Source organism: Rhinoraja longicauda, chromosome 22, assembly GCF_053455715.1.
Source record: "Rhinoraja longicauda isolate Sanriku21f chromosome 22, sRhiLon1.1, whole genome shotgun sequence".
Lineage (NCBI taxonomy): Eukaryota > Metazoa > Chordata > Chondrichthyes > Rajiformes > Arhynchobatidae > Rhinoraja > Rhinoraja longicauda.
Genome location: NC_135974.1, coordinates 20,954,852 through 20,973,787, shown reverse-complemented (window position 1 = coordinate 20,973,787; position 18,936 = coordinate 20,954,852). Strand labels below are relative to the sequence as shown.

The 18,936-nt window shown below is 39.3% G+C and overlaps 1 protein-coding gene across 1 annotated transcript; it reads right to left on the bottom strand.

Annotated features, from left to right (window-relative positions):
- Positions 1 to 3,531: 3,531 nt before the first annotated feature.
- LOC144604481 (matrix metalloproteinase-9-like) lies at positions 3,532 to 18,234 on the bottom strand. Its single transcript, XM_078418954.1, has 13 exons — positions 18,109 to 18,234; positions 15,441 to 15,670; positions 14,693 to 14,841; positions 14,052 to 14,192; positions 12,871 to 13,044; positions 11,841 to 12,014; positions 11,057 to 11,230; positions 9,989 to 10,144; positions 9,637 to 9,877; positions 7,278 to 7,414; positions 6,343 to 6,499; positions 4,443 to 4,540; positions 3,532 to 4,243 (listed from the first exon to the last, which is right to left on the bottom strand). The coding sequence occupies exons 1-13, from the start codon at positions 18,232 to 18,234 to the stop codon at positions 4,131 to 4,133; spliced, it is 2,070 nt and encodes a 689-aa protein (XP_078275080.1). The 3' UTR covers positions 3,532 to 4,130.
- Positions 18,235 to 18,936: the final 702 nt, after the last annotated feature.

Sequence of the window (18,936 nt, the reverse complement as noted above, 5' to 3'; positions counted from 1 at the left end):
AAAATCAGAAGTCATGACCCAAAATAAGGGATTGCCAGTCAGAACTGAAGTAGGAAAACATTTTTTTCAGTAAGAGGGTGGTGGTATTTTGAATTGCTCATTCGAGCTATGGAGGATGTCACTGAGATTATAAAAGCAGAGGGAGTTAGATGGTTAGAAGATTTTTGGATGTTAAGGTAGTCATGAAGTGTGGAGTTAGTGAAGGGAAGTGGCACTGAGGTAAAAGATCAGCCACAATCTTCAGTGGTGGAGAGGGGACTTGGGCCGAATGGCCTCACTCTCGCTTCTGTTACTTCTGCTGTAACTAGAATGCTCTTGGAAGGACATTGCAAATTGTGTTCTGGATAACCTTTTCTCTGTTGTACTTTGCCAGGATTCGTTGATTCAATGAGTTAAAAGAGGAATTCGTGTTTTATCTTGAAATTGAAAGAAGAATTTTCATAGACACAGTGGTAAAAAGAAAACTATTCCCGTAACCATTTTTAGTAAATTGATGTTTCTCTGCTGCAAGGAGTGGATATTCTCCTCTTCTGATTTCAGACATTGGATGTGATTTTGAGCTTACAGGTAAACATTTGCAGAAAAGAGCTGTTAATTTTCAGTCAGCTTCTTAATACCATGGTCGAATTGTCAAGAGCACTTTACTGAATTGGAAAACTGCAGCAAGAAAGCCAACAGAAGTCATTGAAGTAGATATCATAATAAAAAGGCACTATCTAAATTGTTCATTCAATTACTGGGCATATTTAGGCAAACAATATGAGCTTAGATGGGAATTAATTCAGTGGAATCCCTGCATTTGACTACTGCAGTGTACCCCCTGCCTTGAGGCAGTTCCAGTGCCTAAAATGTGCCCTATGCAATTTGCAAATTTCCACCAAAAAATTTGAGACGCGGAATAAAAATGTGTTCTCATGGAATTTATGTAAAAAAACACAAATAAACACATAATGTGAAAGAAAAAAACACATTTTTGGCAAAAGTGTGCATCACAAATAATTGTGATACACCTGGGATCACAGCCTAGAAATTGGAAATGATTGTGCTAATTAAATTTGTTCTTTCAGGTAAAACACAGTGAGTAACTCAGCAGGTCAGACAGCATCTCTGGAGGACATGGATAGATGATATTTCCTGTTGAGGTCCTTCTTTAGACTGAATGTAGTTAGGGGGAGAAAGCTGGTAAAGAGAGATGGGAGTGGGATAAATCCTGGCAAGTGATGTGGATACAGGTGAGGTGGGGGGGGGGGTGATTGGCAGATTGGTAGACAGAGGCTAGAGCTGTAAAAGAGACAAAAGGGTGTAGAGAAGAGGAATGAAATTTAAAGCCTGAGGTAGGGATATATGCGGAAGTGCCTTATGGAGAGGTTGGTAAGGAGTTGGAGAGTGGGAGAAATCAACTCCTGTTGCAAACAACCTGAAGAAGGGCCCTGACCCGAAATGCCACCTATCCAGTCCTCCAGCGATGCTGCCTGACCTGCTGAGTTACTCTAGCATCTTCTCTGCTTTGTTCCAAGTAATGGACGACCAACAAGATTTGCCCATTCAGTTTGCTTCCAATCATGTGACTCTAGCTGTACTTGATATGCTAATAGCCACATGTTGCCAAGCACTGCAAGGCAAAAAGATAGCTTCATGTTTCACAGACTCAGTCATCAAGGAAAGTGAGTTCTGAAGTTCAACAAGCAGTTTATTATTTACAAAAAAAGTATTGAAAATTAACATAATTTATCTTCAATTACATTGTTTAAAATCTAAATTAACAAGTATGAAAACAATTTTATTTTAAAATACTGGAGATATTGGTCACAGTAATACTGACTGAAGTGAAATCCACATACAACAACAAACAACTGGCATGACAGATGAACCATCGTCACGGTCATGAGCTGCGTTTTGATGATGCACTGTTATGAACAAGATGCAATGGAGGCTTCTCAGCCTCAGAATCGGATGAGGACTCGGGACCCCTGTGGATTCCTGGGGTCCACTGTTGTCCTGCCCTCCATGAGCTGCTGAAAATTAGCAATGTTGGAGACAAATGAATTTCCATAGTGTAGAATCCAAGAGCCAGAGGAAGTTGGACGAGTTAAGTTGAAATGATTTAGACATTTTTTCCAGGTTTTGTGCAGTCGTGGTGTAGCAATGCCTACTGAATCACTTTTTTTTCATGGCCAACTATTTCATGGCCTAAATAATGGCAATAAATTATCACCAGATGGATGCAGAGGCTCACCATTGACATACACAAAGAGCTGGCTGTAATTGCAATGCACTTATCAATGGCTAGATTTTCACATTGACAAATAATCACGTGAAATCTCTCAAAATTATTCACCAGTGGAAAAATAAACATAGAAAAATGAATAAATAATAGATAGTAATCTGAATTTGTGCAAGATAATTTGCCGTTGTTACAGGATACAATTTTCCCCACCAACTGTCCACCAAGGAAGCCATGTTTGAATTCCATGATACATCACATTTGATAACAGCACGAACAATATATTCCACTGATAATCACATGGATTGTTCTTTATATCCTATACAGAGTCTATATGAATTTGTATCTGCTTCACAATTGAACAAGGCTGCCATTGTGTGACATAGCTTTAGTTCACATAGACGGTGCATTACAAATCTAATTCCAGATTCAGACTGTCCAGCAGGCACATTGTCTCAACCTGAATGAGTAGAGTTAATTGTGTAAGAAGGAACTGCAGATGCTGGTTTAAACCAAAGATAGACACAAAAAGCTGGAGTAACTCAGGCAGCATCTCTGGAGAGAAGGAATGGGTGACATTTCAGGTCGAGGCCCTTCTTCAGACGTTCGAGAAAATGTAATCAGGATGGTCACTTTAACAACTTTATGAAACTTTTCTGGCAGGTCACGGGACACAATGTTTACGAGGCCCTGTCCCAGTTAGGCGTTTTTTAAGGCGACAGCCAGCGACTGTCATATTCGTAGCAGGTCGCCGCAAAACCAGTGACTGGACCCCCCCACGACAATGTCAACGACAAGCTACTACAACCTACCACCTAGTCGACGTCAAGCTACGGCAACCTACTGAAAACCGGCATCCCAATCTTCCCAAGTAGAACATCCACCTACGACCGTACCTATGACAACCTACCGCCACAGAGGCGACAACCTACGACAAACGAAGTCAACGTACGTCCACCCGCGACAAACTACAACAAGCTATGACCCTGAAGACTGAAGACAACTGGACAATTCACGTTTCACCCACTTTCCCTATAAAAGGGGGTATACAGTAGGGTTTCCAATCATTCTGCATCATGACTATTTGAAAGTGATGCCGTGAGAAATTACTCTGAAATACAATAACTTCATACATCAATTTTCCGTCAAAATGTCAAGAATTTCTTTTATTGATATACTAACAATTTTTTTAAAAAGGTTGATAAGAACATACAACAGTGCATACAAAAATATTGTAATAAACTTCAATAAATTTCAATAAACTTCAAACTTTAAAATTCAAACTTTAAATAGAATACAAGTGCAAAAACATACAAAACCTAACATAATTTATGGACACATTACACTGATGGATGATCAGATCAGGTCCACACTTGGAATTTGCCGAAGTCAGCACCGGTGACAACCTTAATCACCTGGCGACAACCTGGCGACAACCTACGACAGCGCCCACGTCAGGAGACGTCAAGCTACGCTCATTGGCGTCAAATCAACAGTCGCCGAAAAATTTCATGCCTTCACAAAATCCAGCGACGACCAGAAAAACGCTACGACTCTTTGGAGACTACTCACGACCATGCCCGCGACACCCCGGCGACTGTGCGGCGACAGCCTAGTCGCCTGTAGTCGCCTAAAAAATCGCCAAACTGGGACAGGGCCTTCAATTTATATTTTACGAATGATGATTTAATCCTTTATAAATGATGTTTCAATTTTACTTTTATACTTTCACTTTTTTCCTTGATAAAGTCTTGGCATAAATTTCTTATCCTTTGAGGGCCTCCCAGTAAAATTGAAAGCAAAAGAAAACTCAAGGATAATGCTGTGAGGCGAAAAGGTAACATAAGAACATTAACACAATAAATTACAGAATCATTCTTTGTCCAGGGGATGCTGGTCTGGAAGTTCATTTTTGTGGTTTGCAGTTCACTAGGTCACTCATGACATATCCCACATAAGTAACCCGATAGTGGTTGTCCATTTTCCAGAAATACCCATCACGGAGGAAGTAGAAGCTCACTGAAAGAGAATGAATTAGAATGTTAAGTGGCGTTGGTAACGAGACCAGCAATTTAACCACAAGGCTGCAAAAAGTCATCGTTTTGCATATTGCAGATTGTTTCTGTTTGATTGAACGTAGTTGGTTTAGCAAATAATAATATAACAATATTGCATAGTGGTTTGATATTTATAGTTGCAATCTTTATGATAAACTTACTTTGGTGCATGAATACAATGTTGGAATCAATAGGCACGTGATGGAAATCATCATAAATCTTGCTGACCCTGTCGACTCTCTGTGTTTCCATGTTGAACCTGAATATCAGACATAAAACATGTTCTTAAGTTGAATGCAAGTCTTCCATTGACAGATGGAATTGACTGATTAAGTACAAAACAAAATTTTACTTTAAAACACAGTTCCAGAAATACATGCATTAGTTTAATTTTTTCTTATACATGCATTAGTTTAACTTAAAAGATAAACACGAAATACTGGAGTAACTCAACAGGCCAGACAGCATCTCTGGAGAGACGAAATGGGTGAAGCTTCGGGTCGAAATCCTTCTTCAGACTGGGAGACATAGAGATGTGGAAGGGTAAAGGGAGGGAGAGAAGGGAATTAAAGTGCATATTCTGCGATTGCAGAGAAAAGTGGCTTCGGTAGTGTATCCGCTGTTCCAGATATGAGCTCCAATATATCGGCTAGACCAAGCGCAGGCTTGGGTATTCCTTCGCTGAACACCTCTGCTCAGTCCGCCTAGGACTGCGTGATCTCCCAATAGCTAAACACTTTAACTCCACCTCCCATTCTCATACTGACCTTTCTGTCTTGGGCCTCCTCCACTGTCAGAGTGAGGCCCAATGCAAATTGGAGGAACAACACCTCATTTGTCGCTTGAGCAGCATACAACTAGGCGGTATGATTAATGATCTCTCTAACATGAGGTAACCCTTGCATTCCCTCTCTCTCCGTCCTGCCCTCACCCTATTTCACTGCCCTCCTGATTAAATTTTTACTGATCGTATGCCTCGTTGTCACCTTCCCCATTGCTAAAAATGTACCATTCTACATTTCCTTGATCATCATCCCCTTTGCTTTGTGTTTTTACACCATACCCTTCCATATCTCTATGTCTCCCTCTCCCCTGACATTCAGTCCGAAGAAGGGTCTCTACCCAAAACGTCACCCATTATTTCTCTTCAAATATATTGCCTGTCCCGCTGAGTTACTCCAACATTTTGTGTCTACGGTGTAAACCAGCACCTGCAGTTCCTTCCTACACATATTGAGTATCGAAGTTGGGAGATCATGTTACAGTTGTATAAGACATTGGTGAGACCATATTCACCAGTGTTATGTTCAGTGTTGACCAACCTGTTATAGGAGAGATGTTAAGCTAGAAAGGGTGCGGAAAAGATTCATGAGGATGTTGCCAGGTCTCTAGGGCCTGAGCTATAGGGAGAGGTTGAGAAGGTTAGGACTTTATTCCTTATAGGAAGATGGGGGGTTTATCTTATATACAAGATCATGATAGGAATAGATAGAGTAAATGCACAGCATCTTTTACCCAGAGTAGAGGAATTAAGAACCAGAGGACATAGGTTAAAGGTGTGGGGGGAAAGATTTAATAGGAATCTGAGGGGAAATTTTTTTCTACAAAAAGGGTGGTAGGTGTATGGAATAAGCTGCCGGAGGAAGCAGTTGAGACAGGTACCTGTCTTGCTTAAATGCTTAAGAAACATTTAGACAGGTACATTTCCATGCTGTGACTCTACTCGACTTTATTCATGAGACACTAAATGATTTGGACCCTTTTATTCGCCTCTCCCTCTACTGCAGTGTGAGTGGCTGGAGCTGGTCTGCAACTGGTGATGGTTGTACTAGTGATGTGAAAACAGAAGTCTTGCATGCCATTTGATATCATTTAGATAATGTGTGTCTGCAAAAGATGCAATGTGGACTTGGATCACAGTTGGGAAAGCATGTAATGTGCATAGAAAATGCCCAGTCACATTTAGCCATCAGTATTTTGATTATATGCATGTATATAGCATATCAAAACATTACTGTGTGAGAATGTCTCAGCTCTGAACTCTTTACACTTTCTGCTCACCTCCAGACCTTCTGCCCACCAAACAGCTGCACATTTTTTCGGTTTAACATAATGCCACCGACTATCCGTTGCACATGGTCATCAATGCCCAGTTTCCTAATGTCCTTAGGGTAACCCTGCAGCAGCCTGGTGCCAGAAAACACCCAGTATGATTGCCCTGTACAAAATATAAAGGAACAGCTTAATTTGAAGTTACAGCAATACGAGGGAACATTAACAGAACTTTATCACCTCAGTAATTACCACTTGCAGTGGAGGAAGGTAATACACAACTATAACACCAATAAATGAACACTGCCTATGTTAAAATAGTTCTGTGCAAAATGTTATAATGTATAAGCGCTTTGAGCATGTGATAAGGCGCTATATAAAATAAATGGATTATTATTATTATTATTACATCCTCATGTGGTACAATTGTCAACAACAACTTTTAGCCTAAGGCATTTATTGCATTGACTTTAATGCAAAGTGGTGATCAATAGGTTAAACAGACAAGTCATTAGGGTTTCCATTAAGCACAATTTCAGCATGACATAGTTGGACAAAATCATTTATTCCACGTTAAAAAAGCAAAGTATGTTCAAGGTAAAGAGGAGTGAATCTAAATTTAGAAAGGGTGTACAATCTATAATTGTCTGTGAGTATACAAAAGTAGTATGTTATTATTCATGTCTGACGGGTTGTCTGTTTTTAAGACCATTTCCTGACAAATAATTCTGTTTCCTGTCTCGTACTAATTCACACTAATTTATACAAAATAAAACAAATCTATTCCAACACAACTAGGTTAAATTAATATTAAACATTGAGTCTTTTGCAAAAAGTTAGTCTTTCTAAGTGTTTAATGTAAATCATCCCATTATCTGGTTTAGATGATAACATTGTCCAAATACTTTTTTGAAAATAATTATTTCTCAATAACTCAAACCAACCTGAGAAAATGTAAACGTCCTTGCTATATATATCTTCAAATACAGCATCAATTTTGGAAGGTGCTTTTGGCCACAGCTTTGCAATTGGAATTGGTCCTTTGACAATTTTCTTTGTTGGGGCAAATTTCCAGACATTTCTAGAAGTAAAAGTAAAATCATGATATTCAGTGCAGCATAGATATCAGTAGCAAGGCCAACAATTCTGTCCATCCATTGTCAAGCAAAGGCAGTTAAGATTTAACTATCTTTCGGGGATTACTTGAGTTACTTGAATTCTGTAGTAGTAGATTTATGTAATGAAACTGACTAAAACAATTCTGTGATTTCATATTCATCATTACTGAGATCAGCTCTATGTTTTTTTTGCAATTTCCATACTTATTTAATGACTTGAATTTTCTCATCTGTTGTGATGAACATGTGATCCCATTTCTCTGGATCAATGGAATAGACCACTCGATCCTAAGCCAGTGATTTAAGCAGTATACCACAACATCCTGTGGCGGCTCCCAAGGGTCGGGCCATACTACTACTGACCCCTCGGTACCATGTATATAAGGACAAGGTTTTGGGCGCGAAGCCATTCCGGCAGACTCGACCCGTCTGATAACCGAGGTATAATAAAACATAACGCCCCCGAAATACCTGGCTCCTTGCCTTTATTTCGGACCTCTATCGACGCGCCACATTGGTGACCTCGACGTGATTGGGGGGCCGGCCGGAGGCCATGTCAATTGACCGCCTGAAGCTGGCCCACTTAGACATTAACCAACCTCGGCCACGAGGTCGCCCACCCTTCCGGGACCCACCACCTGTGCCTCCGCCGGCCCCTCTGTCGACCGATTACCGTACGCGGTCCGGTCGGGTTGTGCGACCACCAGTGCGTTTCGTGCCTCCGGTTCTGGGGGGGGGGTCCTGTGGCGGCTCCCAAGGGTCGGGCCATACTACTACCGACCCCTCGGCACGGGAATGGACCAGTCCAGGGGGGCGGTCCGGTGCCATGTATATAAGGACAAGGTTTTGGGCGCGAAGCCATTCTGGCAGACTCGACCCGTCTGATAACCGAGGTATAATAAAACATAACGCCCCCGAAATACCTGGCTCCTTGCCTTTATTTCGGGCCTCTATCGACGCGCCACAATACAACCTTTACCCCACAATCTGAATCTCTATGTTGCCTTTTGCACTGACAACATTTAGAGAACAGAAATGGGTTGTTTGCCCAACATCCCTTCTCCTACTGAAGTACCCCCCCCTCACTTTTCATCCAGCCTCAGCAGCAGAATTTTGCTGTTTACCTCAAATACCCCTTGTACTAACACACTTTAAATATCAGACATTAGATAAGGTATGTGCTGCAGTCAGAATGAAAGACATATTGATACAACTGTGGCATTGTGTTGCCCTTCCAAATATTGCAGCAGTTGTTGCCTGAAGGAGTTGTCGGGGGTGGGGGTGAGATTGAGGCAAAAAGGAAGGGGGTGCTTCATGGACTCCCCCTCCCTCTCCTCCCCCCCACCCCCGCATAACATAAAGAGTATTAAGGCATGTTCATAACTATGTATGTATATGACCTACTTCTATTTCAACTGCTCTCTCCAAAAGCTGTCAAATTTAGTTGGCCATCATGTTCCTACTCTAATGGAAATTTTATCTGAATGTCTGCACAAAGGAAAATGGTCTCTTGAGAAAATATATATGCAGCATTACAAATACAGTACCAGGAAGACAAGGAGACTGATGGCAGATTGAGTAATGTCTCAATGACATCGAAGTGTTGTCTTATTTACTGCTACTCCCAAGATGAGTCTCTGAAGGAGTGTGGCATAACCTCAACACTATGTCACCATAGTTCCAGATGTTAAATTGTGATGCAAGATCATGCATATTTCACTTGTTTTCCCAGGAATGAGGAAGACTAAATGATCGATTTATTTGCTTTGGGGATCGAAAAACTACAGGATTGAAAGACAGTGTCTGAGAGAAGAAGACATTTGGAGCTTCACAACTAAGAAGTAAATTAGGAAATATTTGTTCACACAATATATTGTTGAAGTGTAAATGGCTCCACAATAAAATGACAGGTTAGTCAATACCCGATGATTCATGGAATAAAGGTGGGTTGATACAAACACAATTCTCATCGATTTTATGTGACACAATTGTCACAGAATTCTGATGACAATTTGGTCATGAGAATTAGGACCAATAGATCAGTCACAATGCTGCTGCATGACAGAACAGGCTTGAAGGAGCAAACAGCATCATTATGTTCTGGTTGATTTCCTCAAATAAAATGCTTTTACTTTCTGTTTACACCACCTTAAATAATTAATGGAACAAAGCAATGATTGCTTACCCATTCTTGATGAAATGAAGTGTGTCCTTGATACTTGCAACTGCATCAAAAATATTCACTCTGCAGATATCTATAGGCGGCTCAACAGTGGTTGTGGTGAGAACAGCTGTTGGAACTGGTGCCACTGTTGTTGAAACTGGAGCCACTGTTGTTGAAACCGGTGGCACTCTTGTTGAAACTGGTGCCACTGTTGTTGAATCTGGTACCATTGTTGAGCTGGTTGTAGAACTTGATTTTGATCCTGTGATTGCAATAAAATCCATGAACGTCTACATAAAATATCTTATCTTAACATCACGGCAAAATACTTTGTGCTTTGGCCCATAGCTTGGAATAATAGAACTGACCATACCATATAGATGCTGAATTCCTGCAATGTCATCTGGGCTTAACTTGAAGTTTTCTTTGTATGTGTACATTGGGTACATAAGGGCATCTTTTACAGTTGAATGATCTAATCCCAGAGAATGTCCAAACTCATGGGCTGCCACTAAAAATAGACTGTAACCTACATAAAAAAGATAAAGATTTCAGTTATTTATTTATTTTTTACAATTCTACATCCCACACCATCCCTATCCTCTTGAAAGTATCCTCCTTGAAACACAAAAGCCCAAAATAGACCAACTTGATCAATTGAGCTGGTAACAGTGTAAATAATGAATGGCGTGTTTATGTTACCATTGTTTGAGTCATCCAAATGACCAATTTGAAACCCTTAGCTCAATCACTGAATTTAAGCCATTTGACCGGCAAGAGCATCATTGATCAAAAAATCGATCCTGTACTCATTCAACATCCAAATGCACTTTCAAATAGTTAGAAACCGAACCCTGGGTCGTTTTCCTGCTTCCTGAAGCTAAGCAATTGACTCTTCAGTCACTGGAATTTGAAACAAACACTTTGTTAAACTTTGTTTCTGAACATCCTATTAGATAATGAGACACAAGGGAATTCTTTTGGAACGTTAAACATAAGTTGACAGTTTAAATGACCCATGCTCTAACTTCAGAGCAATTATATATTCTGAAACCAAATAGAGTATGGAAGAGCTTCAAAGATATCTCTCTTTCTCACAAATATACACATGGACACACTATCTGACAGAGAAATAAGGAAAGAGACATGCTCCAGGACTTTTTTTTGGAAGGATAACTCTATTGTTAGTTGTCTAATTTTAGTTTGTGTGCACATTGATTTCCTCCTTTTCATTCAACTCTAGTGCAATGCTTTAGAGTTCCAAGCTACACTGATCAGTGGAAAAGTAAATGTTGCCCAAATTTAAGACAGCAAGTGATTTTAACAGATTGTACAGACTGTTGCAAGGAATAGTTCACTATACCGATTTTTTAGTTATCGCATTGTGGAAGAGTGGCACAAGGGAAAATGAGCAACAGTGAAAGGTTGAACTGATATTTACCAGCATCAGGGCAGAAGCCCCACTTTTTGTCTTGATCAAAGTCACTGGTGGTTGCACACCATGTCTTCCCATCTGATCGTCCATCGGTGGTACACTCATTGTACATCTGGTCATAGAATTTGAAAGGAAATGTACACTGCTGGCCATCAGAATTGCCACCTATCACAGCATCAGCTGCAAGAAAAATATGTGCAATGAGGTAAGATTTGGAGGAAAGAGCTACCAAGAGCTCAATCTACATTAACGCTTCAAGGTCTGTTGAGCTAGAAGAAGATACAGTATGTAAAATGAGTGAACCACAAATTTAAATCAGGCAGATGAAAACTTTACTCAAAAGGCCATGAACATTTGTAATTCAAATTTAATTCGATGTTAAGCTGGCTGGGGGTTTGAGGCCTTGCTGCATTTTCTTATCCCTGACCTTCTGGTGAATATCTTTAATATTCAAAAATGTCTATGCAAAAACAGAGTATGGGTATTTGTAACTGATGATCCATTTTATATGTTAATTTGCTCTGCATTTTTGTCTCACCCACTTGGCAGGGTTTGGCATTCATGGAGAAACAGTTCTCAGAGCATCCATAGCAAGTGGTATTTCTTGAAGTATAATCCAAGACAACGTTGCAGATTACTTTCGAGCAGTGGCCTTCACAGAATAAATATTTGCTGAACAAAAACTGCTTCCTTGGCTAAGTCTTGGTCGCAGTAGGTATATCACATTCAATGTGCTTTGACAAAACAGATTGCAATTATTGAAGAGAACTTTTCAAATATGAATAGTTACCTGGACTGGGACAGAAGCCGTACTTTCTATCCACATCATAGTTGCTGGTGGTGGCACACCATCTGAGGCCATCATTACGACCCTCTGATGTACACTGGTCATAACTCTTTCCATCAAATTCAAAAGGGAACACACAAGGTGAACTGTCACTGTTTCCACCAAAGGTGTAAAGCACTACACAAAAAAATGAAAGGAAAACAAAACAATTGAAGTAACCAATAACAAAGAAACTTTCATGATGGTAATGCCTTTATAGAAATGTCAATTGAAAGAGTTGTTCTGAAGCCTCTTAATGATAATAGTTTTGTTGAATAGCTAATGTTACAAAGTTTGAGATGGTCTTGGAGTGTTAGTCTATCCGGTTTACCTCTGAAATCAATGATACATTTAACTGACATCTATTGACCATTTATTGCCTATTGTGTAAGTGAATATGTTGGTAGCTACTGTGCATATTTTAATAAAAACCCTTAAAAACATTTGTCTGTAAAGTTCAACAGTTGTGTATCTGTGGGTGCTGCACCACGTACCTTAGGTTGTGATCAATAATGGTCCTTCGGTTCATTTTATCACTTTTGTGATCTGCAAACTGTTCAGGCCAAATTCAGCTATGTTCCTGTTACCTTTGCTGAGATTGATGGATGATGAAATAGGAACAACTAAAGGCTTCAGCAGAATCTGAAAGTCATAAGCTTTCATTTTCTCCATGATGGATCATGGTTTGAATTAGCTATTAATGATTTAATTGCTTGTTATTAAGGTCAATTGTTTTATTTTTGCCGGCTGCACATTTAAGTTCCACAAATTTGAAATGACTATAATTTTTAATCCAATGTAATATTTATAAAAGTTCAACAAATATAATGACATTGTAGTGAATGTGACCTGATACCAATTCAAATTGCTTTACATCATATCAGATTGTCAGCTGTTGGAATGGAACCCTGAACTGAAACTTGAGGAAAGACACAGTAAGACTGTAAGCAATTATAAGGAGTCTATCAAAATGAATGGATAACTAGCGACTTACATCCCTGTGGGCAGAATCCATACTTCTGGTCTTTATCATAGTCTGGGGTAGTGGCACACCAAACATATCCGTCATTTCTTCCATCCGAAGTACAGGCCTTATATGTCTTCCCAGCGAATGTAAAGGGGAAGTGGCAGAAATCTCCATTGGCATTTCCAAAATGAGTTTTAACCGCTGCCAGAAAATAAAGGTAAACATTAGGATGGAAGTAAAGGAGGCAATGCTTCTCTTGTTCTACCAGTGCAACAAATGATGCAGGAATTGCTCCTTAGTGAGGGTGGCAGGGTGGATGTTGAGGTGTTTCTACCCACTGCAGAATCTTGAATGAGGGGTTAGAAGATTAGGAGGGGGTCATTTACAACTGAGTTACATCAGAACTTTTTCTTGCAAAAGGTTGTGAATCTGTGGAATTCTCTATTAGAAACATAAACATAGAAACATAGAAAACAGGTGCAGGCGTAGGCCATTCAGCCCTTTAAGCCAGCAATGCCATTCAATATGATCATGGCTGATCATCCAGAATCAGTACACCATTCCTGCTTTCTCCCCATATCGCTTGATTCCGTTAGCCCTAAGAGCTATAACCAACTCTCTCTTGAGTATTGATTGATTGAAAGATACAGCATGGAAACAGGCCCTTCAGCCCATTGAGTCCATGCCAACCATTGATTTCCCATTCGCACTAGTTCTATGTTAGAACACTTTCGCATTCACTTCCTACACATGAGGGACAAACCACATGGCCACAGGGAGAATGTACAAACTCAACACAGGCAGCTCCCGATGTCAGGATCAAACCTGGATCTACCTGATGCACCACTGTGCTGCCCTCTATCCTTTGTATTCTGGAGATTTGATCATTAGAATGTTTAGTTTCAAGATACAGTGCGGAAACAAACCCTTCGGCCAACCGAGTCCGCACCGACTGGTGATCCCCGCACATTAACACTACCCTACACACACTAAGGGCAATTTACATTTATACCGAGCCAATTAACCAACAAACCTGTACGTATTTAAAGAAAGGCAGATCAAACAGGACCATATTGAATGGTGAACCAGGCTTGATGGGCTGAATGGCCTATTTCTGTTCCTATCTTCTTAAATGGTTTACAGAGTGGTAAGCTTCATGAATCTTAGGCAAAATAATGATAGATTCATTTGCATTCATGGTTAGTTACCTGCTCCTTTTCCCAAGGTCCAGAACTCATCATCATCAAAATGCGCATCACCACTCAGGTCGCCATACAGGTCTTTGGCTGGCATGTAGGCATGCGCCAACAGACCATCCTTTCCATCAAATGGATATGGATCTCCATGCCCTTCAAGAAATAGAATTGAAACATATATATGGAGGCAGCGATCCAGAAATCTACAAATCCTAAGGTAGGCAGTAAAAGACATGAGAGCTCGGTCAGTGAATGTCGGCAAACTGTTCAACTGGGGTAAGAGCACAGAGCTAAAGCTAAGTTATTCCTCAACCTAGATCCACATGCACTTCTCAGCAAAATCCATCAGCATGGAGCAGTTGAATATTTTGTGCTCCATCATCTGAAGATATTGAAGTGCCTAACATTTCGATTAGGCCAACAATATTTAAGAATGTGTAAGAAGGATATTTAAGAATGTGTCCTTCAATATACTTTTGATATCTGCCTTTAGCTTCAGTCTTTAGCTTGTGTCAAGTACACCTTTCTAGTTGGGTTATGATCGAAGTCCTATAATTTAGTTCATTCGCAAGAAATGACGCTGTAGAAAAAATTAAAATGAAAATGTAAAGCCCAGCGGAATTACGAAGATAACTGAGTGCCCGGTTACTCACATTCTTTGCCGAATTTAATCATGATGTCTGCTTCTCCACCATAAATTCTAGAGAAGGTTAACGGAGTGATATCACTCCACACTTTGAATGCGCGAGCAATTGCGTCATCAACAACCGATGGATCCAAATCAGGGGTATATGTTTGTATTCTGTTTGGAGAAAATAAAATAATCACCAGGATACTCCACGTTTCATGCCAATGCTATGGAATATTACTTTGTGTAAACTATGCTTAATCTTATTCTGGCAAGTCACTGATGCACTGTCAGTTCTGCCTTGCAATTTGAGTTTGCAATGGAATTTGTGTTGGTATAGGTTGAAGTATCAAGTCTAAATGTCATTTTATAAATCAAAACAACTCAGCAATAACAATGTGGCTGGTGCAGCCATGGTGGAATAACTGTGGTCTTTCTGGCTGTGGCCACTGGAGCTTTCTCGTGCACATTGAATAGTTATAGTACCAGTGCTAACTTCGGTGCTGCCTTGCAGAACATCTAATATCCCTAAACCATCCTCAGCCTTTATGTCGCCAGCTACTTAATTTATCTCGGCAACCCAAAAATTATGAACTAATCAGGGGCTCAAGAAGTGACTCAAATTGTGAGTCTAATTTAATGTTGGTGGATTACTTTGTAGAAATTGGTATATCACTGCTACATTTGTTAATGGTTTTCAATTTAAAACTGGAACACTTCTATAGCTCGTGTCTACTTTTCTTAGAGCAAAACTGCTTTCTTCGTGTACTCACCTGTAAGTTAAATTGGTGTGCTCCCAAATTTTATCATCAAACGTCTTGTAGCTCAGGACATCAGGAACCCCACAGCGTGGCTGTCTCATGGCACTGAGTGTGGAGGGATCAAATTTTCCTGTTTCGGGCAGACCTAAGTTTCCTTGTGCCTTTATGATGGCAGATTTTAGACTAAACATTGCATTGTCTGTCCCTTGTAAATTCACGTAGCCAAATCTTTGAAGGTAAATCTGTAGATGGCAAAATGTAGAGCATTATTGATGTGTTTTCCCAGATTCATTGGAGATGACTTGGCAATGAACATATTGCACATATGCTCTATCACGCTATATAATCTCCATATGCAGTCACAGACACATACGCACACAAATGCATGGCGGTCAGTAGATGTCACCAAATAGGGTCAGAATAGGAATATTTGTTAATTTTGTTTCTTGCACATTTTAGAGAACATACCAATATTGGTACCTCCTACTAACAGCCCAATGTATGACAGCTATTAGAGGAGCTCACATTCTTCTTTTATACAACATGGGTCCTGGCACAAGATAACATCCAGCCATTGCAAATCCAAGCAGGTTAACCTCAGGGCTAGAACTGACTGTGCAAGATCCATGAGCAGGAAAACATTGCTGATTGCACAAGACTTAACATATATAAACAATCCACATTCTTATATATCTCACATGACATCTCAGCTACAGTTCAGAACAAGACTTTGCTGTTCGGATTTTTTTTGGTGTTTTAAGGGTCCTGTGTACTGTGCATCGTAAGCATGCTACCACTGAAACCGGAGGGCAAATATGAGATGATATCCAAACTGAATGATTAAACAATCAATCAAATGGGAAGAACAATCATCTCAGGAACTCTAACATTGACATAAAAAATATTGCAATTCATTCTCAATTAATAAATAGATGTAATGAGTAACTCTGATAAGGTTTGCCTCATAAATAGATAGTAAGAATGCAAATTTTGATTTTTGCTAATTTCCACAATTATCATCAGTGCTTATTTTTGGATTTAAATGGAGACTTTTATTGGTTTGTATTTTTATGATTGCACAAAATTAGTATTTGCAATAATAACAAATAATAAAAAATAATATTACTGGTGTTTATTGGAAAACAAAACTCTTCAGACAAAACCAGAAAATTACTTCATCAGAAAGATAATTGGCATGGCACATTTAACTAATTTCTCTCTCCATTGACCTATTGCATATTTGCATATTTTTCTATTTTTACTTTGAAATATAATTGCATAAGATGAACTTTCTCAAATTTAACTCCAACTAATTTAAACCTGAATAATGGAGAGGATAAATATTTCACAGTTAAATCCTGGTGTAGTAAACTTTAGCCTGAAAAACAACATATTGCAATTTACACACATGAATGATCCGATTATAATTACAGAAATATTTTATTGGCAATCTATGCTTGTGTTAAAATTAATGCTTACTAATGTTTACTAATAAAAAAAATCCTATCATGTCTACGAACATTGTAATTCCTGGGACTTGTGTTGGGAAACCACAATTGAACTGTGGTATTTTCTGCTTTCCTAAACACATTAAATACTGCCAACTATAGCTCCAGATTGATTGAAGTTACTTCCAGTTAGTCCCCCCTCTCTACAAACTCCTTATATGTATCAACAGTTTAATTAAAGCTATATCTGCTAGTAACCTTCATGATTGTGAGGTGAAACAAAGATTCCAATCATTTCCATATCTGAAACCATACACTTGGGGGTACTACCAACTGGACCGCAATCAGAAGCTGGAATCTCTGCCCAGCTTAGTGATTCTGAGACCAATTGCATTTCCTAAAGTTGCTTCCCAGTTGAGGTTAGTTGTTTCATTTCGGGACTTGAATCTGTCCCGAGAGTATTTGCATTGGTCAGCTCCAGGCTACTAACACAACCTCTATTTTCACAAAGCTCATCTCTACCAAGCTGTCCTCATAATCTTCATCTTTACTGTCAATTGGGTTCTCAAATTCTGAGTAAAGGTATACATTGTGGATTGGATAGATTGAAGAGGAAGAAGACTTGAAGGGAGCATAGATACTGGCAAAGAGTACCAGGACCCAAGCATTAAAGTTTTTAGGATGTAGATTTTATCTAATTTTATGAAATTAACACAAATATATCCTCTAGGTTAGAAAGTTGAAGGACATATATTTTCTAATTAAGTCAAACCATTTCAAATTGACGTTCTATTAAATGCTCTTCAACTTTCTTGTTGGAACATTGACTCCAGTAACTCCAGATGCTTGTTGTGCCACATTCAGCTTCTTTATATCTTCATTCTATTTTGGAGCATTGCTTCACTCCATTCACTGGTTTCTGTCTGCTCCGGCGGAATTAACATTTTGAAATGCTAGGTAGAACATACCTGACTTTTCAAAAATCCATGGGAGATTATTAAACCGATTAACCATCTTGTTTATCTCTATCTACGGACCCCTCCTCCATCACCACAGTTAGTCTGACAGGATAAATGATGAAATTGTCACTTGCAACATGAACCCACATTTCCTTTCTGAACTTCCATTATTTAAAACTACGACTTATTTTCTCAAAGAACATGCAATCACATTCTCAAAAGTGTGAAATGAAGATTAAATCATAAAAAATCCAAAGTTGCTTTTTATCTTACCATTGCCATCTCAATGTCAGTCACATTCTGCTCCCCAGGGAATGCTCCGGGTAGGGGGATTGTCGGTGCACTGAAGCAATTGTGTGCAAACAGAGCGAAGGTCAACAACACCTCGATCAGCATCATTTTGTGCGCAAGGGGAAGATCAGCTGGAGTTTCAAGTACTTCAGATGCTTCTGTTCCTCCGAGCTGGAGAATAGCTTGTATATATGCACACAGAATGACTGACATCACAGGCCAGTGACTCAATCAAGTCAAAACAGCATGATTCATCAACCTTCAATGAGGAAACCGGGCTCTGTGCCAAGGGAAAGAAATGTTTGTCAGCATCAATCTTGCAACATATTAATTATTTTGATCTTCACGAATGAAACGATCTGCAATTAAAACTGACCATTATTTTTTGTCAATTAAACATTGACCCACAGTTACATTTGTAATAATCAACATTTTGAAATTATTTCTTGTAGTGTATTCAGCATTTCACATATTTCAGCCAGATGCTCCAGTGCTTACGAACACTAGGGTTTATAAGGATGAACATGGTACATACAATAAACTGATAACTTTCAGAAAATACTGTAATACTTAACATAAATAATGTCTCGTAATTCACACTGTTGAAATCTAATGCTATCATGATGAGTTTAAACTCTCAGTTTCCTGTTTAAATGGTTTGGTTTGGTTGGATCTGCTGGAAACATTCAGGTTGTAGACACTTGTTGAATCCTAAAATCCTCTGTTTTCTTTCTCCACATGATGCTGCCTGACAAACTGAGTGTTTCCAGCATTCTTTTTTAAAATTTCAAATTTCCAGCATCTGCAGTT

What these genes read in the sequence shown, in the direction of transcription:
- LOC144604481 (XM_078418954.1), bottom strand. Translation starts at nt 18,234, where the DNA reads ATGATGCTGATCGAGGTGTTGTTGACCTTCGCTCTGTTTGCACACAAT. An exon ending in AGGAATTCAGCATCTATATG is followed by an intron (nt 9,878 to 9,988) that starts GTATGGTCAGTT and finishes TTGCAATCACAG; the next exon opens with GATCAAAATCAAGTTCTACA. An exon ending in CATTGTATTCATGCACCAAA is followed by an intron (nt 4,244 to 4,442) that starts GTAAGTTTATCA and finishes ATTCTCTTTCAG; the next exon opens with TGAGCTTCTACTTCCTCCGT.